The sequence below is a fragment of the Oppia nitens genome, unplaced genomic scaffold (assembly GCF_028296485.1).
Source record: "Oppia nitens isolate AA-2021 unplaced genomic scaffold, nextdenovo-longstitch-racon4-pilon3 scaffold7_pilon_pilon_pilon, whole genome shotgun sequence".
In the NCBI taxonomy this organism is placed as follows: domain Eukaryota; kingdom Metazoa; phylum Arthropoda; class Arachnida; order Sarcoptiformes; family Oppiidae; genus Oppia; species Oppia nitens.
The window spans coordinates 2007035-2033209 of record NW_026533251.1 but is presented as its reverse complement, the minus strand read 5'-3'; the positions used below and the strand labels follow the sequence as shown (position 1 = coordinate 2033209).

General features: G+C 26.3%; 6 protein-coding genes and 1 pseudogene across 6 annotated transcripts; 4 read left to right on the top strand and 3 right to left on the bottom strand.

The window, feature by feature from the left end:
* Window positions 1-528: 528 nt before the first annotated feature.
* Window positions 529-3837, bottom strand: LOC128963074 (myosin-G heavy chain-like). The gene is made up of 4 exons (XM_054309539.1): window positions 3732-3837; window positions 3534-3665; window positions 3408-3438; window positions 529-3209 (listed from the first exon to the last, which is right to left on the bottom strand). Exons 1-4 carry the CDS (start codon window positions 3810-3812, stop codon window positions 529-531), a joined length of 2925 nt encoding a protein of 974 aa, XP_054165514.1. The 5' UTR covers window positions 3813-3837.
* Window positions 3838-4227: 390 nt separating this feature from the next.
* Window positions 4228-5920, bottom strand: LOC128963136 (uncharacterized). Its single transcript, XM_054309620.1, has 2 exons — window positions 5340-5920; window positions 4228-5277 (listed from the first exon to the last, which is right to left on the bottom strand). The coding sequence occupies exons 1-2, from the start codon at window positions 5779-5781 to the stop codon at window positions 4283-4285; spliced, it is 1437 nt and encodes a 478-aa protein (XP_054165595.1). The 5' UTR covers window positions 5782-5920; the 3' UTR covers window positions 4228-4282.
* Window positions 5921-6083: 163 nt separating this feature from the next.
* LOC128963541 (papilin-like) lies at window positions 6084-6846 on the top strand. Its single transcript, XM_054310056.1, has 3 exons — window positions 6084-6193; window positions 6252-6299; window positions 6361-6846. The coding sequence occupies exons 1-3, from the start codon at window positions 6110-6112 to the stop codon at window positions 6844-6846; spliced, it is 618 nt and encodes a 205-aa protein (XP_054166031.1). The 5' UTR covers window positions 6084-6109.
* Window positions 6847-7921: 1075 nt separating this feature from the next.
* On the bottom strand, window positions 7922-11245 carry LOC128963540 (solute carrier family 35 member G1-like). The gene is made up of 3 exons (XM_054310055.1): window positions 10805-11245; window positions 9822-10732; window positions 7922-8331 (listed from the first exon to the last, which is right to left on the bottom strand). Exons 1-3 carry the CDS (start codon window positions 11077-11079, stop codon window positions 7922-7924), a joined length of 1596 nt encoding a protein of 531 aa, XP_054166030.1. The 5' UTR covers window positions 11080-11245.
* A 4769-nt stretch (window positions 11246-16014) lies between these two features.
* Window positions 16015-20273, top strand: LOC128963775 (ATP-dependent translocase ABCB1-like; annotated as a pseudogene).
* A 2065-nt stretch (window positions 20274-22338) lies between these two features.
* On the top strand, window positions 22339-23318 carry LOC128963539 (paraneoplastic antigen Ma6E-like). Its single transcript, XM_054310054.1, has 4 exons — window positions 22339-22353; window positions 22484-22979; window positions 23040-23099; window positions 23164-23318. Exons 1-4 carry the CDS (start codon window positions 22339-22341, stop codon window positions 23316-23318), a joined length of 726 nt encoding a protein of 241 aa, XP_054166029.1.
* Window positions 23319-24863: 1545 nt separating this feature from the next.
* LOC128963538 (epidermal retinol dehydrogenase 2-like) lies at window positions 24864-25866 on the top strand. Its single transcript, XM_054310053.1, has one exon. The coding sequence runs from the start codon at window positions 24961-24963 to the stop codon at window positions 25864-25866; it is 906 nt and encodes a 301-aa protein (XP_054166028.1). The 5' UTR covers window positions 24864-24960.
* Window positions 25867-26175: the final 309 nt, after the last annotated feature.

Sequence of the window (26175 nt, the reverse complement as noted above, 5' to 3'; positions counted from 1 at the left end):
AAATGTGAAGATCATTGTCATGGATGTCCAAAACAGTACGTTTGCTATTGAATAGAAAGGTTGGGTCAGGTTATCCATAAAAGGAGAGCAACAAAATAGAAAGGAGGCCTCAAATCATAGAGAATAAATCAATTGAGACTGAATTTCATATAAATAGTGAATCGCATATAATTTGGATTTGTCGTCAAGAACTTGAGTTAGTCCACCAATTGATACATTAGTTTTGATAACACCGGAACATATCATACATGATATCAGCCTTTGATTACCCAATACATGGTTGGCATCGCATAAAACTCTTAAAACGGTTTTTGTATTGTATTGTATAATCTAATTATATAATTAATACTGAAATCACTCTTTTTATGCCAAATCTAATTAGGTATCATTAATTATTATTAAAAATAGCAATATTCATCATAAATAAAATAATAAAAAATAATGAAATAATTAAAAATTTTGATTAACTTGTGTATCTTAATAATTTAATAAAAATATTTGCTTAAAACAAGTATAATAATAAAAGTGCTACTCTTTTTCTACCGAAAAAATTTGTCGGTTTGGTTTAAAATCAAAGTTTGTGTTATTATTTGGATTTAAATTGTATGCAAATTGTTGAGGCATTGACTTTCCTATCATTTGTCCTCTAAATCTATCAAATTGTTGAATTTGATTGGATTGTTGTATATTTGGCAAAATTGGTTTATTTTGTTGAAGTCGTGGTGTAATCCAATTGGTTTGTTTCTGCTCCTGTATCTGCATCTGTCTCTGTTTCTGCTCTTGTATCTGCATCTGTCTCTTCGCCTGCATCTGAATCTGCAATTGTCTTTGTCTCTGTTCCTGTATTTGTCTCTGCGCCTGCATCTGAATCTGCTCCTGTATCTGCCTCTGTCTTTGCCTTTGCTCCTGTATCTGCATCTGCATCTGTCTCTGTCTTTGCCTCTGCTCCTGTATCTGCATCTGTCTTTGTCTTTGCCTCTGCTCCTGTATCTGCATCTGTCTTTGTCTTTGTCTTTGCCTCTGCTCCTGTATCTGCATCTGTATCTGTCTTTGTCTCTGCATCTGTATCTGTCTTTGTCTCTGCTCCTGTATCTGTATGTGTTTCAGATATTGCAATTGTTGTTGAATTTGATCATTTTTCAGCAATGGATTATTATAGCCAATGACTTGTTGGTACGACAGTTGCGGTGATCTAATCAGATTTGGTCTAATTGTGGTACGAATTCGTGAATTTATATCAATAACACCATTTGTTGGCAAACTATTAAATCTCTTCGTAAGACCCAATTGTCTATCGTTTAATATAAATGTTTTTAAGTTAGGATTTCTATTATTTGGTAATTGAGACAATGTTTGTATTTCATTATAAGTCCGAGGCATTGGATATTGTCTACTATTACCTAAAACTTGATTTAGTTTATAATTTTTGTTAATTGGCATTATTTGATCACTATTTTGCCAAAAATTGACATAATTTGGTACAAATTGCTGAACGTTTGAATTAATTTGTCTCATATTAGGACCCATTTGTGGCAAATAATTTAATGTTTCGGCAGAATTTGGTGACATCAGCACTGAATTTCTTTGCTTATATAGCCAGAGATTGTTTGGTTGTATAAAATTAAATTTAGGAATACCCTGATTATAGTTAGACTCATCGGTTTCATAATGTAATTCACTAATACCCTGATTATAGTTAGACTCATCATTTTGATAATGTAATTCATTAATACCCTGATTATAGTTAGACTCATCATTTTGATAATGTAATTCATTAATACCCTGATTATAGATAGACTCATCAGTTTGGTAATGTAATTCATTTCTTTTAATTTCGTTATTTAATTGATTGTTTAGAACAAAACTATTGAAAGGACTATTACCAGGATTTTTATAAAATACTTGTAAATTAGGTCTATTAGTAGTCTTTAAAATATTATTTTTAAATAATAATTGATTGGTAAGAGGTTGTGGTATAGTTGGTAATTGTTGGATACTATTTGTTTGACTCAAAATAGTATTATCAGTATATTTGACTGAATTGATTGGTTTTAATATATTATTTATCGGCAATTGAATGATTTGTTTTGAAGACGGTTTTGTAGAATTCATTACTATTATTGACGGTATGTTTTCATTAATAGTATTAATTAAATTATTATCAAATAAATTCATGTGTTGTATATTATTTGCAAATTGTTTGACAGCATTCAAATAGTTTTTATCGTTAGATAGTTTTACTAATCTTCTTAATATTTGATGGATATTTACATGACTGCAGAGGTCGTCATTACTATCATTATGTTTTTGGGACAGAGATTCTGAATGGTTCAAGTGATCCACTTCTGCATCATTTAGTTCACTCTCATCATAACTATTAAAAGGCGTCGTTAAAACTAATTCAATTGGTATAGTAGTAGTAGTAGTAGTAGTAGTAGTAGTAGTAGTAGTAGTAGTAGTAGTAGTAGTTGTTGTTGTTGTTGTTATAGTAGTATATGGAGTAGTAGTAATCTCCATATTATCAGATAGAGTAGTAATATATGGCGTTGTTGTCGATGGGATAGTAGTGAATAGGGTAGTAGTCATAGTAGTAGATTGACTAGTAGTAAATGGGGTAGTTGTAGTAGGGATAGTAGTTGATCGACTAGTAGTAGATGGGATAGTAGTAGAAGATAGAGTAGTTGATTGACTAGTAGTTGATGGGATAGTAGTAGAAGATAGAGTAGTTGATTGACTAGTAGTTGATGGGATAGTAGTAGAAGATAGAGTAGTTGATTGACTAGTAGTTGATGGGATAGTAGTAAATGGAGTAGAAGTAGATTTACTAGTAGTAGATAGGGTACCAGTAGTTGCGGTAGTAGTTGTAGTATTAGTAGTTGGAGTTATAGTAGTAGTAGTAGTTGTTATCGGAGTAGTTGGTATTGTATTGGAAATGGTATTATACAATTGATAACTATCTTTGACAAAATTGTATGGTTTCGTGTTTGTCGTGTCACTCAATTCGAGACTTATTTTAGCTATATGTTCGTCAGCACCGGTATTATTAGGTATTTGCAACAAAAAATCCTTATCATTAAATTGATTGATTGAATTGATTTTAGTTTTATTTGAATCAATATTTGTAGAGATTTCATAATTTTCTGTCTGTGGCTCAAAACTTGACATTTCTTTGTTATCATTGTTTTTTATAACAAAATTTGGCATTTTATCTAATAAAACAATTTAATGAAAAATATATATATAAGGGTTAATCAAGGTTTTAGATTTTAAGGGAGTCTAGAAGGTCAAATTCCAAAATCTTGATCTTGATCATTTGACCCCCTACCCCTTTCTTAACCCTGATATATATATATATATATATACATATTTACTGTATATAATTATAAATTAAATAAATATTTTTAAACCTAATGAATCCAAATTTCCAAATTGATGATCCTATAATTACATTATTTTTTATTACAATCTTAATTTGAATTATATTACAAGTAAGTAAAAAATAATATAATTTCTAAATATCTTTAGAGACATACATTAAAATTAGCGGTATTTTGTTTATTAGTATAAAGTGGTTGTAAAGGTATTGATATATCTTTGTCGTCGTCATTATTAAACTCCGGGTACTTTGGTATGGGTGTAGTGTTGACAGTATCTGTCAAATAACTCTATAAGAATTATTAATAATTAGTTAAATAATTAACAATTTAAATAAATTATTTTTTAAAAATTACATCAGTAATTATTTGCGATTGAATTGCTTGAATAAATAAATACACAATAATATAAGTTATCATTTTATTTAAATTACACATTTTGTAGACATGTTTAAGTATTAAAACAACTAATTTAAAAACATATGGTTTTATTATAATTTTACGTTAATTATAAATGTAATAAAATTTAAAATCTTATATAAATGGTTATTTGTTATGTACTAATAACAATATTTAAAATGAATATTTTTGTTTTATTTATTAATGAAAAATTTTAATAGTCTACTTATAAGTATTATATTAAAACTAAGGTATATAAGTTGACTAAATTAAACAAAAACAAATAAATATTATAAACAAAATATTTTAAATAATAAAATGAATGAAAATGTAAGAATAATAATATATATCAAAATTACTTTATATAATATAAGTTAAAATATGATATTTATATGTCATTAATACCAATGATTGGATAATTATGTTGTTTATCGTAAGTATTATTAAATACCAGTCCTGAGAAATATAACATCAATTCGTGACATATTTGGGTGCAATAGTTATATGTGTTATAGGCATTGAATAAAATACTTGCGCTCATAATAAGGTAACTGGACTTGAAAGTGGCCATCTGTGAAATAACTGCGCTCCACATACGGAAAGTCATCAAATTTTTCAAAATAAGACTTAACTTTAACTTCAATCGATGGATACGATGTCAAGTAAAAGTTTGAGTAATCATAATCATCGCTATTGTTGTCACTATTTGATTGAACGTCATTGAAATCTATTTGTTCTGATGATTGACTTTTCGGTAGAATCATTGGCCACATATTGGTTTCGGACAACGCTATCGGAGGAGATTTGATAGCATAAATGCCAGGCATTCGTTTGACAACATGTAATGGTTCGGGAAAGTCATGGCCACCAGTAGTCATATCTCGTGACATTTCATAGTAGTATTGATGCCAACAAAACGATATCATTCGGGCCAATGATTTTCGTATGAAATTTTCGTGCAAATATACGGGTAATTGCATTGTGTTGTCCTCAATGGTCGTCGAAACCATTTTGACAAATACTACTGAATAATAATTATAATACAAGCCATCAATGAATATACAATTCCAATCGCATTCATCATTAAATGTCTTTTTTAATGATTGCAAATAATCGATGGCATCGGATGACCAATATTTGCCATTTAACGGCGCAATTCCACTCAATGACACTTTAATGGCCAGAACGGGGTATAAAAGCATCGATTCCTTAAGCAGACGTAACTCACTTCTACTTTCGACAATAATATTACCGAAATCAATGGCGTATAGCGTAATGACATCTTCATTGATATAACGAATTACCGCCCGATGCCAAACATCCCAATCCATTGGATTCTTAACGGCCACCAAATAGCCGATAACTAACAGCTCTTTAGGCACAAAATATTGACAATTATTTGATTCATAGCAACGCATAGATCGCCGCAAATCAATATAAGACTGTTTATTATTTTTCAGATGTATATAAAACTCAGACGGCGATGAAATGTATGTTATTTTAGCTATTATTGGATTAGATTAGACACTAACACCTCATCGACAATCATTGTTGACAACAACTCACCAGAAAAACAATAAAGATTTTCTACGTCTTTGATGGCCATAATAGGTTCCGTACAGATGGACCAATTGATTGTCACCTGTGATCCTACATCTTGTGCCACAACTGGCTCAACCACTGTCTCTAACGACTCTAATTTGGACAAACATTTCAAATCATTAATCCATTTGTCGTAAGCTTTTTCATCAAACAGAAGACGATCTGTTTGGTAGCCATTGTGTTGGACTTCGGTCACAGACAACGAATACATCGACTTCTTGTCCAAAGAGCGACACAATTCGTACATTGATTTGCAGTCAAAGTCATTGGGAGTCACATACTGTCCATACATGTGATGATACTCGAGATTAATGTCCAATAGATCCATACCTTGTGGTTGATATCTGTCCTGTCGTACCAAAGCTATCAATCGACAGATAAGTCTTAACTCTTTGTTGTCAACCATTGTTTGTATGAATCACTGACTCATCAGTTGAATGCATAATACAGTAACAAAACAATGCATTCATTGATTCAAATGTCAAACGCTATACAATTCAATGACAAATCTATTGTCAACACTCATTCAAGTGTTGTTAATGTATTTACTTTAGTATTGTTTACAAATATATTTGTTATTGAAGTGTTGTTACTGTAATACATGTACTGTATATACATTGGTTGTCAGTGAATGTGAAAAACATCTGTTAATAACTAATAAAAAGTTTGTATTTATTTAATAATGATTTATATTATTGTATTAATTGATTAAATACTAAATTATTAAACAAGTAATGTATTTATTGAGGACATCGATGACATTAATAACTATATGTTTTGTCAAATTGATCCTTAATTGTGTTGAATGCAATGCCAATGTAAGTGTTATATCATATTTCATCAATTGGTTAATCATTTAATTGATGGTTAATATAGAGTGTGATGTCTCAGCTTCAGAGCCAAACACAACAACTCTTTATAAGGGTATGTCTCAAGTGATGATTAATTATCAAATAAAAACTTAACAAATCTTAAGACTATTTAGTCGGCCAAACCAAGTCTCGTATCACAGGATCAGTTGCAAAAGCAGACAATCAATATTGCTAACCGTTTACAGAGAAGAAATGGTGACTCTCAAGACGATACTATAGAAGATCTCAAGTACACCAATCAACAACTTTTCAAACGATTAAGCGGTAGTCATGTGTCCGATGAAGCAACCGATACAACAACCGATACAACAACCGATATAATAACCGATACAACAACCGATACAACAACCGATATAACAACCGATATAACAACCGATACAACAACCGATATAACAACCGATACAACAACCGATATAACAACCGATACAACAACCGATATAACAACCGAAGAGTCCGATAATCTGATTGAAGTAAATGATTCAAAAAATGAAGAGTCAGATAAAACAACTGTTAGATCTAAATCAAAATCTGGTCTCTTAGGGGAAAAAATTCCGTTTCTTGGTTTAAATATTCCCCGATTAAACTTATTTGGATTTTAATTAGCATATAATAAATACAATAACATTTACATCAATTTTAGTTTCAATTTTATACAAATCATTATACAAATAATTATAACACAGTATATTGATTTATACAATACGTATATACAATTATATTGATATATACAATACGTATATACAATTATATTGATATATACAATACGTATATACAATTATATTGATATAATCATAATGTATAATATTAACATAACTATTACCGAAATAAACTATTGTAAAATTGAAATAAACAATAACTTAAATGTATAATGAATATGAAACTATAATCAAAACTTACTAAATAATTGACGTACAGTACTATAACATATTGATTACATTAAAGTATTAGTCAATGAATGTGTAAAACCATAGGAATTTGCGTGAAATTTCTTCTCATTGTAATTGATTAGTTTTTCGTGTAATTTTTGCCACTAATGAAATTTGTTGAACCGTTTGTAATGTTAACACATTTAAAATATGCCATTTCATTGATTGGACAACAATTACAAAAGTCGGTAACTTTCAATTTAATGATCGTTCGCAAACTGGTTATAGTATTAATTATTATTATTATATCATTTATTTAATTAAAAAATATTTTTACAATCATTGCTAAAGGGTTAGCAATCTTAATATAAGTAAACAAAGCGCGTAAAACAAGTTTCTCAAAATATTTAAATCTGTTATCAAAAATGTTAAATATATAAAGTATCGAAAACTGGTACATATCATAGTAATAAACCTCAAACCCTTACATTTATTGCCTGTGTGTCCAATAAATATAATATTTGTTTATATTGTATAACAATAGTTCATTTTTAAATTTTTTTATAGATATTAAATAGAAAAAAGTACATAGAAAAGTTAAATTATATTAAATATGATGAAAAACGGTGCTTACAAGATAGATCGGCTCCTTAATTTTATTAAAATAACATGATGGTACTAAATTAATTTACCTGTAACATATTTTATTAGTTATATGATATAACTTATATTTATTATAATAGGTTATTGTTATATTTTAATATATAAGGAAAAATCTTTACAATTAATGTTTTATTTGAAAATCAGTTCAAAAGCATCGCTGAACATATGGTTGTCTGTTTGTCGAGTAAATAGTCTGCTCTTTAACGACATCACCAGTTTTGGATGCATTGATGAATGTATTAGAATCGGATACTATACCCACGTTATAGGGAGGGTTACCATAAAATATAAGATCACCCAATTGTTTTGATCCATATGCTACACGTTTGCATTTGATATCAGTATATTGTGTGGCAACGGTACGAGCGATGATTTTGCCGGTGCCCTTATAGACAGCATACTGAGTTAGTCCGGAACAATCGAAGCCTATAGTGTGTGCACCGATACCTGTACCGGTTGACTTTCCTTTCCAACTGCCACCTCCCCATGAATAGGGAACACCATATTGGGAACGGGCAGCTGATACTATTTCAGGACCACCAGCACTACAATTGTCTAATAAAAAACAATTATTAATTAATAATTAATTACAATATTAAAAAATAAATATATTTAATATACACTTCACACCAATAGTAATATATAAACTAAATGTTATAACAAATAACAATAGATTTATGCATTTTTCTTCTATTATTACGGTATTATTATTATTATATTATTATCAAATAAAAAGTAAATAATTATTAAATTTAGATTTGTTAAACTTTAGGTACTATTTATACCAAAGCAAATGCAATATTAACTAATTTAATATTTCATTTTACAGTAATAGTATTACAATCATAAATAAATATTTATTAAAATTGAATTATTTCATAAATAAGATTTTTCTTACTTATTAGTAAATAACAATTGCTAAATAATATGATAACAATGTTTATAAAATATAAAAAACAGGATTTATGATAAAAAAAAGTTACTAATGTTACCAATAAATCTGTTCACAAATTTGTCAGTTGTTTACATAAATATTTATATTATATTATTTTAATTTTAATTATATTTAAATTTATATTGTGTTTAAAAAATGTTTTTTAATTTATTTTGTATCAATATAAATTATCAAATAAAACTAGCAATAGCATAATAATGATAAAATGTGCTTATTTAATTTATCAATTATTAACATTAGAGATGCATGCAATACATATTTTTCATTTCAAATATTACCGATATATTAACAAATGATAATAATTGAATACTCAATAATTATCAGAAAATTGGACTTTAATTTTTTGTTTATAAAGAAATTATCATATAAATAATTTTTTATATTTACAAATAAATCTTAATTATAAATTATGTTTTTAGTGACACACACACACACACACAAAGAAATTTTATAAATTTTATATTACAGTGTGATATGAATATGTAATTATGCTAATTATTTAAATAACAATTTGAGTTGTCTTTATAAATTATAAAATTATTATATTAAAATTATAATTAGAATTTTATCGCTGTCTTTGTATTTTTGATGTGTTTTAGTTAGCCTACAGTTGACTTAAAACAATATATTAGAAAATAAATTTCAACAATAACATTTAGAAAATATAAACTATAATAAAGTATAATAATAATATAATAATAATTTATATTAATGATAACTATTTAATGTAGATATTATTTTATTTATTTGATGTGATTGTAAATTAAGAATAGTATATAAAATCAACTGAAGTCCCAACAAATTGATTTATATTTTAACAATAAGTCTTAATTTTGTTTTACAATACATTATTTTATGATATTAGTAGTACATTATAGTAGTACAGTATTAAATTTTATGCATTCAATAAAATAAATTATTTAACTTTTTAAACGTATTTAATAATGGTTTCGTTAGAAAAAGTGAAAACTTAAGATAAATGACAAAAATGAATAAAATAAATAATTTATAAATATAAACATCTATTGTATAAATATACAAAAATAATACAATTAAACAATTATAATATGATTTAAATTGGTTGAGTTACTCAATGCAATCACATTTAAACTGTTAGTCGATGAACGCAAAGATTGCGGATATGTCTTGAGCTGATCCACGTCATGAAAATCTTTTGCTGAATGCTTTGAACAACATATCATTGAGTTGTATATCTTCTCGAAGAACTCTGGTTTTTCTGTTTGCCATTTGACTATAGCAAGTGCTACGACACACGTCGATATAATGACAGCACCGGTAACTGATGTCCACTCAATAGGTTCGGCTAATATGGTGGCCTCCCATATAAATGAGAGTACAATATTGAAAGTTCTGGCAACAGAAACAGGTCCAGCGCTTTCATATTGTAACGATTTTGTTAAAAAGTATTGGTCGCCAATACCCAAAAATCCAATAGCTATGAGTAGTGTCCACGACCACAGATTGGTTGGTACAACAAATTGATTAAGTATTACCAGTCCTATTGATCCGCATATTATAATTGAAAACGCAAACCAAAAGACAACGACAGCCGCTGGAGTTGTCTTCAACTTTCTTAAATTAATTATAGCAAAGGCAGCGCTAACTGAGGCCAATACAGACAGACCTATCCCTTCGAGTCGATACATATGTATCACTTGAGACTCAGATCCAAACAGAAACTGAGGTTTTGATATTATTGTGACTCCAATTAAAGTCAAAACTCCAGTTATCACTTGAAGTATAGATACTTTTTCTTTAAGTATAAAATATGCGAATACAGTGACGAAGACTGGCGATGAAAAATGAATGGTTGAGGCGTCTGAAAAAGGCATCATTCGGTACGCCATAAATATAGATGAAAGGGCTACTGTTCCCGATAGAGATCGTAATACCAGATCTATACGGTGTCCATACACACCAAATAATGGATATTTTTTTATTGCAATGCATGTACCGTAAAATACCAATTGAAATATTGATCTGTTATTAAAATAAAAACAAATATTTAAGATTTAAGTAAATTAAGTAATAAAATCAATTTAAAAAACAAACCTAAAGACTAGTATTTGTATTGAATGAAGATTTGTAAGTATTTTGACAATTAATGAGCTAAGAGACCAACAAATAACTGATAGTACGGCACATATCAGACCATAAGCTGGAATCCGATCCGTCAATGAGTTATTAGTTTTAATTGGTGTTTCTTTTAGTGGACTTTTAAGCAATTTATGGGCAATAGTTATCACAGAATTTTTGTCCACTTTGTTGCTATTGTTGACCACAGTCGGCAATATTTGAGATACAATTTTTGAATTTAATAATGGCATAATTTATCAATTTTACTAATTTATTAGTATAGAAATACTTTTAAAAATATTTTATCACATTACTATGTAAAGTATAAATTAAAAAAAAATATTGATATATAATAATAATTAAACTTGACAATAATTTATAAAATAAATAATTATAATCACATTGAAAGTTGAGAAGTAATTTGAAAGTTTGAGAGTTAAAAACCAATTTATATACAAAATAGATATTTGAAAAAAAGTTTTGAATCAAAATAAAACTTGTTTTCCAAAGCAGTGACGGAACACACGTTTACGATAAACATTATTATTGCATCACTGAATCTTTTATCATGAAATCAAAATATTTATTGAAAATAATTTGATATTTAAATGCATTAATACTAATTTTATTTTTTTTAACTGACACCTTATCAGTGAAAACAAATATAAAATATATTTAGATTAAGATAGTTTTTCAACAATTATTGATAACATCCTATTATTTAATGTATGCCTTTAACTAAATCTCACGTTATATTTTAGACCAATTTATATATAATTATATTTTCTTGAATTTCAAGGTATTATTTTAAAGAGTGTTACACTTCAAGGTATTATACTTTCCATACATTTCTAGTACTTTCTGCAATAGTATATGAAAATCTGGAATTCATATATCAATTTAATAAAAATAACATATTATTTATGTATTTATATTTAAGTAATTTTTTAATTAACATAATTTCGTTAATTAGCATTATATTTTTTAATTTATAATAAAAATAAATCACTACTTTAATATAAATTTAAATAAATAAATTTTTACCAAAACTTGATTGCAAGCAAAATAATGTTATTTAATTTAATTCAATTTATTTAAAGAGTTAAGTTTCACCATTAAATTACATAAACTCTATAAGACTGACTATTAATTTCATAAATAGCCAGTTGAGAATGCTAGAAAGCATTTCCATACGAACTCCTAATTCAAATTAAATATTAACTTAAAATTTACTTTTTATAAATTGCGATATCAGATGACACGGTATTACAGAATAAACTCAACTTTAGTCATATATAGGGTATTAAATAACTTAAAGAAATTATTATACTTTGTTTTAACTTAAATTTAAAAAGTATTAATTGAATCTCCATTTTATGAAGATATAAAACTTTGTATCCGAATTCCTTATATATTCCAAATATTTGATGATTTATTCATTTCTAAACTTTAAATTTAAAATTTATTGTACTTTGGCCGCCATTTTATCTGTTCATAAAGATATAAAAATATTTATACTAATCCCCAATACCTTATTTTTTCGTTATATAGTTAGTCAAAATATTTTGGTATCACTTATTAATAAAAGGAAAACTGTTAAAAGTCATTACAATGTTTATACAAAAATAGTATAAATTTTACAATATTTAGAATATACAGAACTATTAATAATTATTTTAATATTAATGCAATTCATTGACAATTAATAGAAATGATAAATAATTTGATAGCCTATTGTTATATTTTTATTAAGCATATAATACAACACATATTTGATATATTCTCATATTTCAAGACATTATTGAAATGCTATAGTCTATAGACATAAGACATCTGAGATATTTTATATTATTTTAAGTAAATGTTTATATTATAAAAATACTTTAAACAATTATAATATGAATTGTAATATAATTAAACTAAACTAAGTTTTAATATAAAAACAAATGTTGAAAAAATACAGTGAAATATCGATATGTGAATGTGAATCACTTATTGAGACAAAATGTATAGATAAAGTTAAACCATTGATAACTATAAAAACTATAAGACATGTAAAGCACTTAAAAAGGATTAATTTTTTGTAAGTAATTCTCTTTAAAACATTATTTATTTATTTTTCTTTGAAAATCCTTAAAAATATAAAGTTTAACTTTAAACTTAAACCTTATTTTTAATAATAATAATAGTTTTAGACATATAAATAATATTAGAATTTAAAATTAACATAAAATATTTATAAAAACTGTAATGATTTAATATATATATAATAAAATAGTACTTTATTTTTATAAATTAAAAATATATTTTTAAAATTTCAATAAGTTTTTACTTTGTTATTAATGATTAAATATAATTTTTGTAGCCATAGCCCATAATATGGACCCCATAAATTATAAAAAATTTGTTTTTGTTATATTTTTGTAAACACAATTGTAATATTATAATTATTTAAGTGTGAATTTTACGAATAACATAAATATATAAAAATTTAAATATAAATTGACATTAAAAATAAATATTGATTCAAATTAAATCGTTAAACAAAATGTTGCAGACCATTATTATTTTATTATTTTTATTTCATTAATAAAACAACCGGAAACTAATTAAATGTTTACATAATTTTATAAAGTATTTGTTTGTATATAAAAATACTATCATTAATGAGAAAAACATTGATATTAAATGACATGTTTTTGAGATATAGAAACCTATCATTAAAGGCTTACGTAAGATAATTATCGTTTAATATGATAACAATTTTAATGACGTCACTTTATAAACCACTTTAAAGTGAATTATTTTGTATTATTTTAATGACAGACAAACTCTCTCTCTCTCTCTCTCTCTCTCTCTCTCTCTCTCTCTCTCTCTTTCTCTAAAAATATCAGTAAATAAAATTGTTGTTGATTTTTATCTTATATGAAATTAATGAAAATAATTAAATGCCAAACATTATAATAATTTACTAATTAAATTAAATAATTGACCAAATTACTAAAATTGATTATTATAACATGAAAACCATATGAAAATATTAATTATTTGATTAGATTTATTATTAGGCTTACAAARTATTTATTTAATATATTAAAGAATAATATAGTATTTTAAATTGCATCTCATATTATATACCAGTTGTAATCTAATTTTATATTACACATTATTTTCTATTATATGGTATCAATTATACCGTATCATATTTATAATTTTTTAATTATACTCTTTATTGTAATTTAAATAGTTACAAATAGGACAACTAATTTGATTAAGAAATTAAAAACGCAAAAATAACTTTATAGTAAAATTTCATTCATAATGTTGTTTTACTAGATTTAAATTTATTTAAATACTTAATATATTAACCAATTTTATAATTTAAGTTTACTTTTCCATTTACTTCTCTCTCTCTCTCTCTCTCTCTCTCTCTCTCTCACACACACACACACACACACACACATATATATATATATATATATATATATATATATATAAACAAGCCTAATTATTTTTATAATATGATAAACTTAAAATTTTTATTGTAGTCATATTATACAAGGATAGTACATAATATGATAAGTACTGTATATACCAGAATTTATCTATTTAATTATAAGCATCTACATTTATTTATACTGTATGTGTATGATTAAGATAAAAAAATATTTATTTTTTAAAATATCTAGTTGATCAAATTTTATGTTGTATTACATTAGTTTAAGATACTCAAAATTATATTGTTTAATAAATTATAGCTAAAAACAAAACATAACTTATATGTGTTAAGCTATATTATCATAAGTGTTTTAATATTTTTATATGAAATATATTAATAAAATGATATAAAATTATTTTCAAAATATAACGAATTTTTTTGTGGTGTAAAGTTATTACACTGTAAACTTTTGGAAAAATCTAATTATTTTTTAAATTAACATTTTTGATAAAACATAAATATGTTTGTGTAACTCATTTTTATCCTAAAATATGGAAACATAACTTAAAAATTGTGTATTAATATAAATTTATTAAAATTTTATAAACAGCATAATTATATAAATAAAAGTTTGCGTATTCTATTAATACATTGCTGTTAAAGTAGATTTTTAAACAATATTATTTACTTATTAATGTTTTGTAATACTAATAAACTAGCTTATTTAGATTTAGAGATAATAAAAACGTGATTTTTATTTGTTGGTAGTATTATATTATAAAATTATTTAAGATATAATAGTATAAAATATATATATATATATATAATTTTTTTTCTAAATATCTCAAAATCTAAATTTTGAAAACAAGTTATTTAGTTTTAGTAACTTATTTAAAAGTGATTTATATATTTTAAAGTTATTCTTAATAGATAATTTATTGTTTTTAATTTATTCAGTATAGTAATTTGTAATCATAACTCTAATATTATTTTAACATTTTTAACTGTTTAATATTGCTACAATATTATAGCAATAGTATAAAAATTGTTACCTAAACGTAATATAAGGCAAATTATTACCAAAATAATAAATATAAATTAAAACTAATAAAAATTAATGCACTTTGGTCAATGTATTAATATAGAAAAGTTGTTAATTATTAATTTAATTAATTAATAATACTATTTTATAACCACAATATAGATAATTATAGACACTATAAAAATTGTATTATGTGCGTTGCTATAAATATGTTGAATTTTATATTATAAATACTATTTTGTGATTATTTTTAATAATACTGTAAATTAAAAAATATTTAGTAAATTAAAAATATTTTAAACTTGTTAAATGGCATTTAATATAGTGATCACATTATTATAGTTAGATACTATTCAATATTAAACTAGTTTTAAAATATGACAAATAAGTAAATAGTTATTAAAATATAAAATTATTTTATTAAATTTAATTAAATTTGTAATTAATAAATTTTTAGTAAAAAATCTAAAAAATCGGATACTGAAGCCAATGTTGGTCATAAATGCCCTCCCGTTTCATTTTTTCAATTGGTAAGCATTGAAACCTAATAATAACTCAATTAATATTAATTAATTATAAAAATTTTATTAAATCYTATTTTTATATCTAATTTATTAAACAAATTGATAAATAAATAGTTCAAATACGCCAAACTCCGTGACAAACTATACATTACAATCGGTGTTATCGGTGCCACATTTGCCAGTTTTTCGTGGCCCGCATTGAATGTACTCTTCGGCTCTATTGTCGATGCTTTTACTGATTATGATAAAGCAAAAAGAGATCATTTAGTTAACGATGAGTTAACCAATGAATTCATGACTAAAATATATTGGATAAGTGGTGTCCAATTTGTCGCTTGGATTGTCATAACTGCTGCTAACTATCTAATGATGACTTTCTTTCCATTGTCTGCATTGAATCAGATCCATACCATTAAAATTAAATATTTTGAGTCAGTTCTTAAGCAAGAGATTGCATGGTTTGACTCTAAGTCATCGGCCGGTGATTTTGCATCAAGACTTTCGGCGTAAACTATATTTTATAAAAATAATAAAAATAAATGTATTTAACAATGTATTTAAAAAATTGTTTTAAATTTGAATAGTGATCTCAAACGAGTTGAAGACGGCCTAAATGAGAAGTTAGGTCTCGCCATATACTCAATCGGTGCGGTTTTTATCAATTTAATTATTGCATTTATTTATGGATGAAAATTAACCCTGGTYGTATTAGCAATTGCACCTTTTACTGCAGCCGGCACTTATATTATGAATAAAGTTTGATATTTTTAWCAATTTATATTTAAAACAATATAATTATTTAAAATGATTTGTTTGATAATATGTAGGTTCAGGCAAACTTTGCCAGAAAGGAAATGGAGTCATACGCTTCTGCTGGAAATGTCGCCGAAGAAGTTATATCTGCTGTAAGAACTGTCTATGCATTTGGTGGCGAAACAAAAGAAGTCAACAGATATGAGAAACATTTGATACCAGCGATGAAAAGTGGTATCAAAAGAAATTTTATAACTGGTTTAGGGAATGGGGTTTTGTATGCCTGTCTATACCTGGGAATGGCATTAGGAATATGGTTTGGCGTCAAACTAATTATTGAATCTCAAGAAGCAAATAATAATGATTATACTATAGGAACCATTACTATCATATTTTGGTCGGTATTAAGTGCCGGATATAATATTGGTAATTATTTATTTTTATTTTAATGTAATCAATATATAATTTATTATTGCTTAAATTATTTTATTTTTTGAAGGTGCGGCTGCTCCTCATTTTGAGGCCATAAATATGGCCCGGGGAACGGCATCTGTTGTGTTTGACATCATTGAAAGAAAACCACAAATCGATATCTCATCTAAAGCGGGCAAAAGACCAGAAAAATTTACAGCAAATATTCAATTTAAAGACATAAGTTTTAGTTATCCAATGAGACCTGAAGTTAAAATATTAGAGTCATTTAATCTTCAAATAAAATCTGGAGAAACTGTAGCACTGGTTGGTCCGTCGGGTTGCGGAAAATCAACATTAATTCAATTGATTCAACGATTTTATGATCCATTATCTGGTAGTGTACTTATAGACGGACATGACATTAAAGATTTGAATCTGGGTTGGCTTAGACAGCAAATTGGTGTTGTAGGTCAGGAACCGGTGCTTTTTGATACCAGTATTGTTGAAAATATAAGTTTAGGCTCTCATAATGCAAATATTAATCAAACGGATATTGAATTGTCTGCCAAAGAGGCCAATGCTCACGATTTTATTAGTAGATTACCTCTTAATTATAACACTTATGTCGGTGATAGAGGAGCGCAGTTATCTGGAGGACAAAAACAGAGGATAGCTATCGCTCGGGCCTTAATTAATAAGCCAAAGATATTATTGTTAGACGAGGCTACCTCTGCTCTGGATCTACAATCGGAAGCATTAGTACAAACAGCACTGGACAGGGCTGCTCAAGGAAGGACAACCATAATAGTGGCACATAGATTGTCGACAATCATTAATTCAGATAGAATTATATATATTGATAGGGGACAGGTAGTTGAAATGGGAACACATAAAGAATTGATGGTAAAAAAGGGACAATACTTTAACTTAGTATTAGCTCAACAAATGAATAGTAAAGCCAACAGAGAATATGTAAATATTGAAGACAATTACGATGACATAGATCTCGATCCTATGTCTTATCGTGCAATGAGTGCATTAAGCAGTTCCGCTACTTCTGGTATTAATAGTGAAGTAAAAATTGATGAAAATGTCTCTGAAGATGAAGTACTTAAAGAATTTTCTCAATCAAGACTATTGAAAATGTTAGCAATAGATAAATATTATCTCATTTGTGGACTATTTTGTGCTTTTCTYTATGGATTAGTAGTTCCATTATATTCATTCCTCTTCGGWAAACTTGTTGCGATTTTTTCTGAAACTGATGACAAAGACATTATTTGGRAAACATCTATCACTTATGCCCTCTACTATGTAGGCATTGCTGTTGGTGTTGGCATTGTTTCTGTTAGTCAGGTCTGTCAAACATTTAGTAATTTATTATTACAGTATGTATTAGTTTTAGTTATTTGTTTATTTAATAGATAACAATGTTAGGCATTGCAGCCGAAAGACTAACAATGAGATTAAGAAAAATGGCATTTGAAGCCATTGTCCGACAAGAGATCGGTTGGTTTGATCGGATGGAAAATAGTACCGGTGCTCTCTGTTCACGACTATCATCAGATGCAGCTAATGTTCAAGGAGTAAGTCAAGTGACTAATAAAAAAACAATAGGTTTGACAGCATTTTGTTAATAATAGGCATCGGGTTCTCGGATGGCAATTATGTGTCAGGCGTTTACCACATTTGTGACTTCGGCGGTCGTCGCTTATGTCATCAATTGGAAACTTAGTTTAGTTACGTCAGTATTTATACCATTTATTGTGATCGCCGCCGGTTTGGCAGCCGGTGTAGACAATCTTGAAATGAAAAGCAGCAAAGAAGCCAATGAAAAGTCATCGAAGGTAGCACTGGAAGCCATCGCCAGTATGCGTACCGTTGCTTCACTACATCAAGAAAAATATTTTTTCAATAAATTTATCGAAATTCTTGAAAACAAACTTAGGTTAGAGTTATTTTTAAATAAAATATTGATTAATAATTAATTAATATTTAACAGAATCTCTACAAAGAAATATTATGTAAAAGGATTTCTATTAGCAAATGCTTTGAGTGTATTATTATTATCGTATGCTATTGTCTTCATATACGGAGGAATATTGAGCAGTAAAAATCAGATTTCTGCCGGCGATTACTTTATGTATGTTATAAATTGTAATTATTTTTTATATAAAATATTTTATAATAATATATGAGTTTGTTTTTGATAGTGTAATTGAAACTTTGTTATACGGCGCCCAATCAGTAGGACAGAGCTCAGTGTTTGCTTCGGACTATCAGAAGGCAAAGGTGGCCGCAGCCAACATATTCAGACTCATTGATAGAAAGCCTATTAGTATTACTGAYAAACAATTGGTTACCGAAAGACCCGATAAATGTGACGGAAATATAACATTCAGGGGATGTAATTTCAATTATCCCAACAGACCTGAGGCACAAATTTTAAATGGATTATCATTTAAAGTACACAAAGGAGAGACCGTAGCTTTAGTCGGTTCCAGCGGTTGCGGCAAATCAACAACAATACAATTGATTGAAAAATTTTACGATATGACCAGGGGCAAAATTGTTTGTTATTCAATCTGATTATTTGTTTATAGTTTTTATAAAATTATTTTTTACACAATATTTATTATAGTTTTTGGATGGAAAAAATATCAATAATTTGGACACAAAGTGGATGCGCTCCCAAATGGCACTGGTATCACAAGAGCCCAATCTATTTAGTTATAGTATTAAAGAGAACATAGCTTATGGAGATAATTCACGAACGGTTACAATGGATGAGATTGTTTTGGCCGCACAAAAGGCTAATATTCATAACTTTATTAAATGTTTACCCAATGGTTATGACACTAATGTCGGTAATAAAGGCACCCAACTGTCCGGCGGTCAAAAACAAAGGATAGCTATCGCCAGAGCACTTGTAAGAAATCCACAGATATTACTATTAGATGAGGCGACTTCTGCTTTGGATACGGCATCTGAAAAGGTATACATTTTTAAACATTATTTTCATTTATATTTTATATAATTAATAATTAAATTAATCAATAGGTAGTTCAGGATGCGTTAGATGAGGCATCAAAAGGAAGGACATGTCTAGTGATTGCACACAGACTGACAACTATTCAAAATGCAAACAAAATTGTTGTCATTCAGAGAGGAGTTAACGTTGAAGAGGGACGTCATGAGGAACTCATCGATAAAAAAGGATTTTATTATGAATTATATAAATCATCGTCGAGTTAATACATATAACACATATAACTTACAGTACAGTATAAGGCTTACACATTCATATATTATATGTTTAACTAAAATCTTATTTTATTTTTAAATCATAATTTTGTGTCATATATAAATTATAACTAAATTTAAAAAGTAAATATTTAGCAGTTTAAATCATTTATACTTAAGTTAATGAATAAATAAAGTGATTATAATAAAAAAATTAATTATACTATATGTGCAAATGTTTTTATATGTCATTTTGAATAATATCTTTAAAATAATAAATTATTGTATTATTGTATATTTCAGTATAAATTGTGCCATATAACTTATATGATATAAGTATACTAAATAATTTATATGGTAAAATAAAAAGTATATTTTACATTGTAGCTAAGTTTTTGTATTTTAAACTAAAACATTTTATTAAACAATTGATTTTAAAAAACATAATTTAATGAAACAATATATTTAATCTAAAATTATTTCCAGTAAATACATGTTATCATTGAATTTGACAACGAATTCAATTTTGACTTAATTATAGTTTCCTTTAAAAATATAAAAACAAAACAAAAGCCTCAGAAATGTCGAAAAATGCTTCAAATAACTGTTATGCAATATATAACACAATATACTGTATATAAAATGTATGGGTTATTGCTTTATATAAAATATAATTATTTAACACTTTTTTATTTTCCACTACAAAACACATTGAATGAAAGGAAATAAATCTTAAGATTAAATATTAAATAAATAAAATAATGCAGATTATATAAAAAAAAAATTATAATTGATTTTATGCATATACTCAAAATAATTGCATATAATATATATATATATTAATATATAATAGGAATATTTTAAAATTTTATTTACAAAATATAAAAATAATTTAAAAGCTACAAATTTCTTTATTTATGTTTTGCGACAAAATTAAAATAATTAAAACTTTTAGCATCATATGGTTTTGTTGATTTTTTAAACAAAAATAAAATAATCAATTCCGTTATATGAAATACAATATGTGGCATATAATTTCTATAGTTTAATACAGTTTAATCAAAGTATGATTTTTAATAATAGCATATTTTAATGAGATTTAGTTATTATTAATTAAGAGTTTTGCTGCATTTTGAATATTTTGAAACATTTATAGATGATAAGATAATAATAGGATATTGGGTATCATATATAGTAATAACATAATTCACAATATTACACTATTATACTGTATTTTTATTCAATATCATTTAATTAAAATTAAGTTACACTAAAAGATTTTTAAGATTTAAATAGTTAACATAAATAATAAAATTAATTTTTGAAGACTTTATGTTTGGGTGCATTTATTATACAGTAAATAAAGCTTATCGTTAGGCAAACAAATAGATATTAAAGGTCAGTATATTTTCAGTTTTTGTCTAAATTCATATATTTTTTTATTTATTTAAAAGCATTTAAATATTTATTTTTTAATAAAAAAATGATATATTATTAAATTGTAGAAATATTTGCAAAATATATGCTAATTTCCTGAATAATTAAATAGCAATTTAACTGTTAATGACACTAATTTTTTATTGAATATATTTAAACAATACAGATTGTATTATACAGTATATTGTATTGAATTGCAATTGAATATATATATATATATATATATATATATATATGTACTGTATATATGCAGATTATTTATAGATTMATTTTTTTTGTTAAAAGATTTTAGTTAAATATTATTTAAATTAATTATTAATATTAAATCTAATAAAACAATTGAATTAACAAACAATAATATATATATATATATTGGCGTTATTTTGGCTAATCTTTTGCATAAAATATTGAAAAATGGACTGAAAAGAGTATTTCCGCTTAAGATATTTTGTTGGCATTCAAATTAAAGGTTAAATATGCACATAAAATCGTAAAATGAAAATCAATTAAATTTTGTCGCATTTTGTCGTTTTTGTTATTTAAAAGTTTTTTGTATAAATACTTTGACTGAAAACTTTCAAAATCATTCAAAGTTTTGATTTACAATTGTAAACAATTCAACAATTTCTAAAAAATTAAATTTTAAAATATTATCAAAATGTGGTTCAAATTTGTAAGAAATATAAATTTTTCTCACTTTTTTCTAACCATTAGTTTATGTTAAATACAATTTGATAAAATGCTTTGTATTTTGTGATCAAATATCTGTATATATATATAAAGTCTGATTTTATATTTAATAGATTTGTTTGCTCTCCTGTCTGTTGGTTGTGATTAATGCAAATTCATCGAAAAACAATAACTTTATTGATATATCAAATGACAGTGACTTGGAATCGGCGGCTTCTGATCTTTCTGTGGCCGAGACAAAGATGGTCGCCGGTGGAAAGGCAGGCGCGGCAGTGGCTAAAGCGGCCGGAAAAAAGGGAGGCGCGGCTGCAGCTAAAGCGGGCAAGAAAGCCGGTGTAGCTGCCGGTGCCAAAGGATTTAAAAAGGGAGCATTTGCTGCGGGTAAAGCTGCCGGAGCTGCAGGAATTAAAAAAGGAAAAAAGGGTGGTGCCTTTGGAGCTGCCGGTAAAAAATTCAAAAAGTTTGGCAAAAAGGGTGCATTCGGTAAAATGGGTGCCGCCGGGTATAACAAAAAGTTTGGTGCCGTCAAAAAGTTCGGTATGGCTCAGGGATTCAAGTTCGGTAAAGTTGGCGGTAAATTTGCTGCCGGAGGCGCTGCTGGTGCTGCAGGTAAAACACGGCAATTATTGTTTATTTTAAGTAAACTAACAAAAAATAATTGATTTATAGGCAAAAAGGGCGGCAAATTTGGAGCCGCAGGTCTCGCAGGTTTCAAAAAGGGAGCTAAAGGTTTGTAAATATCATAATTTTTAATAAGAAAATTAAATATATTTATTATAATTGCAATTAACAGCCGGAAAGAAGGGAGCGGCAGCAGCGGGAGGAGCCAAGGGGGTCAAGAAAGGGTTTGCTGCCGGCAAAGCAGTCGCCAAGAAAGGAGGCGCCGCTGGAGTTAAATTTGCGGCCAAAAAGGGCGTCGCAAAGGCTGGTAAAGGAATCGGTCGTTAAGTGGAGACCAAGTCTTTACAAATGTCTGGTTTCAAAAATCTGTTATTTTTATTATTATAATAATAATTATATTATAATAACATTAATTGTTTTGATTATAAATTTTAAAATGTCTTTTTGTAAATTAATATATTTGTATAAATTATTTTAAATTGTATTTTATAAACAAAAACAAAAAAATTATTAAATTATAATAAAATATGCTTGAAATTCAAACTAATAATGTATTTCTTTTCTTTTTTTGAAAATTACTAATGTTTATAAGTAATTATCCTTAACTACTATTTATATTAAAGTTAATAATAAATATTAATATACATTGTACAGTACTTATAATATAATTAAATCTATTAAACTATTTTACGATAAAAATCATATATAACCAGTTGAGAATGCTTCAAAAGCATTTCCATACGAACTCCTTAACTTAAAAAATCAAAAAAAAAATTTGTAGCAGAGCCTGGATTCGAACCACTGACCTATGTGGGACAGACAGACAGACTTATAGAATACATATATTAATAATATGTACTCATTTCATGAGTTCGTGAAAAGTTTTTTGAGTTTAAAATCTGAATGTTTATTTTTGCAATAAAATTAATAATAATTGATTTTATAAATTTTTAAATTATGTGTAATATACTAAATAAAYAATATTTTTGTAGATAAACTTATGTATAATGTATGAACTCATTATGTTTTTAAAAATTTTAATATCATTGGTCACTATATCTCTTAATTTATTATAGTAGTAGTAATATTCATAACATCACAAAAATTAATGATATTTTAATAAATGAATAAAATAAATATTTGTTTACCATATTTGTATACAAATTATTGTGAAATTGTTCAAGGATCATTAGTTTAAAAACAAGCATGATAACATATGTCACAAATTTATTATAGTTAATAATAAATTATTTTTAGTCATAAAAAACTTGTGATATATCGTATGCAATGCTATGCATACAAAAATAATATTAATATCTATAATCAATTAGAAATATAATAAATATAAAAAATAACAAAATAGGTTTTTTTAATGTAATAACTTTTCTCTATAATAGAACTTAATTAAAATTTAATTTTTAACTATAATTTAATAGAATAATTAGAATAATATATAATAAAGCATATAAACAATATTTAGATTATCTTTAGTTCAAATTATATTAGTTTAAAATAATTGGATAATTTTTTGGTATTTTTAGTAATATTACATTAAAAATGTTTTTTGTTGATATTTCAAACTATAAATAAGTAGATATGAGTACTTTGGTTGACTTAATACATATTAATTTGTTATAAATTTGTAAATATTCCAAAAATCTATTGTAATATACTTATTTATATATATTTATATTTTATAAATATATTTATTTAGTTTCATTCATATAACTACAATAGCTATTCTTCAAAAACCATTGCCGCCTATTTTGTTACTGTTTTTAATATATCATTTGTTTGCACACATATGTCAAGGTTCGCATTTATTATAAAATATCATGTTTTAGCATAAAGTATCACTTAATTTATTAGCAGTTTGATCGCTAGTTTGATGTTTTAATTTTTATAAAGTATATAATTTTAATCAAACTTTTAAATACATGTATTTTGAAGTAAATTTCTAATTGTAAAAATGTTAACTTTAATCTTAACATTAATTTTAGTGCTTTTATTTGTGTGTTTTCGCTATGATATCATCAAATATATACCAAAAAGCCTAAGATATAAGTCAATAATTGGCGAAAATGTGGTCATCACTGGTGCTGGTGGTGGGTTAGGTCGCCTATTGGCTCTACAGTTTGCTAAATATGGAGCAAATCTGGCGCTTATAGACATTAATAGTTCAGATTTGAGAGACACAAAACAGTTAATTGAAAAACAATATAAAGTTAATATTAAAGATTATGTTTGCGATTTAGCCGACAGACAAGTTGTCTATAAAACATCCGATAAAATCAATGAAGATTTCGGTTTTATTTCAATTTTGGTCAACAATGCGGGAGTTCTCTACGGCAAGACTTTTCTTGAATTGAATGATCAAAATATTATCAATACATTCAATGTTAACGCCATCAGCAACTTCTGGACAATCAAATCATTTTTGCCAAATATGTTAACCAAAAACAGGGGACATATTGTTAACATAGTATCGATTTCAGGTTTGTCTGGTGTAGTCAAGCAAAGCGACTACTGTTCCTCAAAATTTGCTGTTATTGGACTCACTGAAAGTCTTAGGTATGAGCTATTAAAGCGCGATAACAACCAAATCAAGACCACCATTGTTTGTCCAACATTTTTCGATACACCACTAGTTTCGGGTGTCAGACCAACCAACCAAATCACAATACTTGATCCCAATTGTGTGGCCGAACAGGCTATGGATGCCGTTCTCTCTAATAAAGAGATGATTGTTGTACCCAATCATTTAAATTTAATCTTTATTTTAAAAGCCTTACTTCCGATTTCAGTATTTGATGTCATCTTTAGATTTATTGGTGGATATGATGTTATGCAACATTTTAAAGGCAGAAAATATTAATATATTTATAATTTTTAATCTAATGTATATTTGTGTAATGTCTTAATAGACAAATTGTTTAAATTAGATTTATAAACTATAAAATATACATATACTGTAATACTTAATATACAGTAACAATATACACTTATTTTATGCTCTATTAAGTGTCATAATAATAATTATTATTGGTATATTATATAAATAAATAACATAACATTTTAGTAAAAGGTATATTACATGTATTTGAGAATACCTAAAATTTTATTATTATTAATATGTATTATACTCTAAATTTATATATAATTAATTGTTTATGAAATTTTAATA

What these genes read in the sequence shown, in the direction of transcription:
- LOC128963074 (XM_054309539.1), bottom strand. Translation starts at nt 3,812, where the DNA reads ATGTGTAATTTAAATAAAATGATAACTTATATTATTGTGTATTTATTT. An exon ending in AATCGCAAATAATTACTGAT is followed by an intron (nt 3,666 to 3,731) that starts GTAATTTTTAAA and finishes TAATTCTTATAG; the next exon opens with AGTTATTTGACAGATACTGT. An exon ending in AAAATACCGCTAATTTTAAT is followed by an intron (nt 3,439 to 3,533) that starts GTATGTCTCTAA and finishes ATGTAATTATAG; the next exon opens with GATCATCAATTTGGAAATTT.
- LOC128963136 (XM_054309620.1), bottom strand. Translation starts at nt 5,781, where the DNA reads ATGGTTGACAACAAAGAGTTAAGACTTATCTGTCGATTGATAGCTTTG. An exon ending in AAATCTTTATTGTTTTTCTG is followed by an intron (nt 5,278 to 5,339) that starts GTGAGTTGTTGT and finishes ATCCAATAATAG; the next exon opens with CTAAAATAACATACATTTCA.
- LOC128963541 (XM_054310056.1), top strand. Translation starts at nt 6,110, where the DNA reads ATGTATTTATTGAGGACATCGATGACATTAATAACTATATGTTTTGTC. An exon ending in GTGTTGAATGCAATGCCAAT is followed by an intron (nt 6,194 to 6,251) that starts GTAAGTGTTATA and finishes TGGTTAATATAG; the next exon opens with AGTGTGATGTCTCAGCTTCA. An exon ending in CACAACAACTCTTTATAAGG is followed by an intron (nt 6,300 to 6,360) that starts GTATGTCTCAAG and finishes AAGACTATTTAG; the next exon opens with TCGGCCAAACCAAGTCTCGT.
- LOC128963540 (XM_054310055.1), bottom strand. Translation starts at nt 11,079, where the DNA reads ATGCCATTATTAAATTCAAAAATTGTATCTCAAATATTGCCGACTGTG. An exon ending in ATACAAATACTAGTCTTTAG is followed by an intron (nt 10,733 to 10,804) that starts GTTTGTTTTTTA and finishes TTTTAATAACAG; the next exon opens with ATCAATATTTCAATTGGTAT. An exon ending in TTTAAATGTGATTGCATTGA is followed by an intron (nt 8,332 to 9,821) that starts GTAACTCAACCA and finishes GTTTTTTATTAG; the next exon opens with ACAATTGTAGTGCTGGTGGT.
- LOC128963539 (XM_054310054.1), top strand. An exon ending in AGGCGCTGCTGGTGCTGCAG is followed by an intron (nt 22,980 to 23,039) that starts GTAAAACACGGC and finishes ATTGATTTATAG; the next exon opens with GCAAAAAGGGCGGCAAATTT. An exon ending in TTTCAAAAAGGGAGCTAAAG is followed by an intron (nt 23,100 to 23,163) that starts GTTTGTAAATAT and finishes TGCAATTAACAG; the next exon opens with CCGGAAAGAAGGGAGCGGCA.
- LOC128963538 (XM_054310053.1), top strand. Translation starts at nt 24,961, where the DNA reads ATGTTAACTTTAATCTTAACATTAATTTTAGTGCTTTTATTTGTGTGT.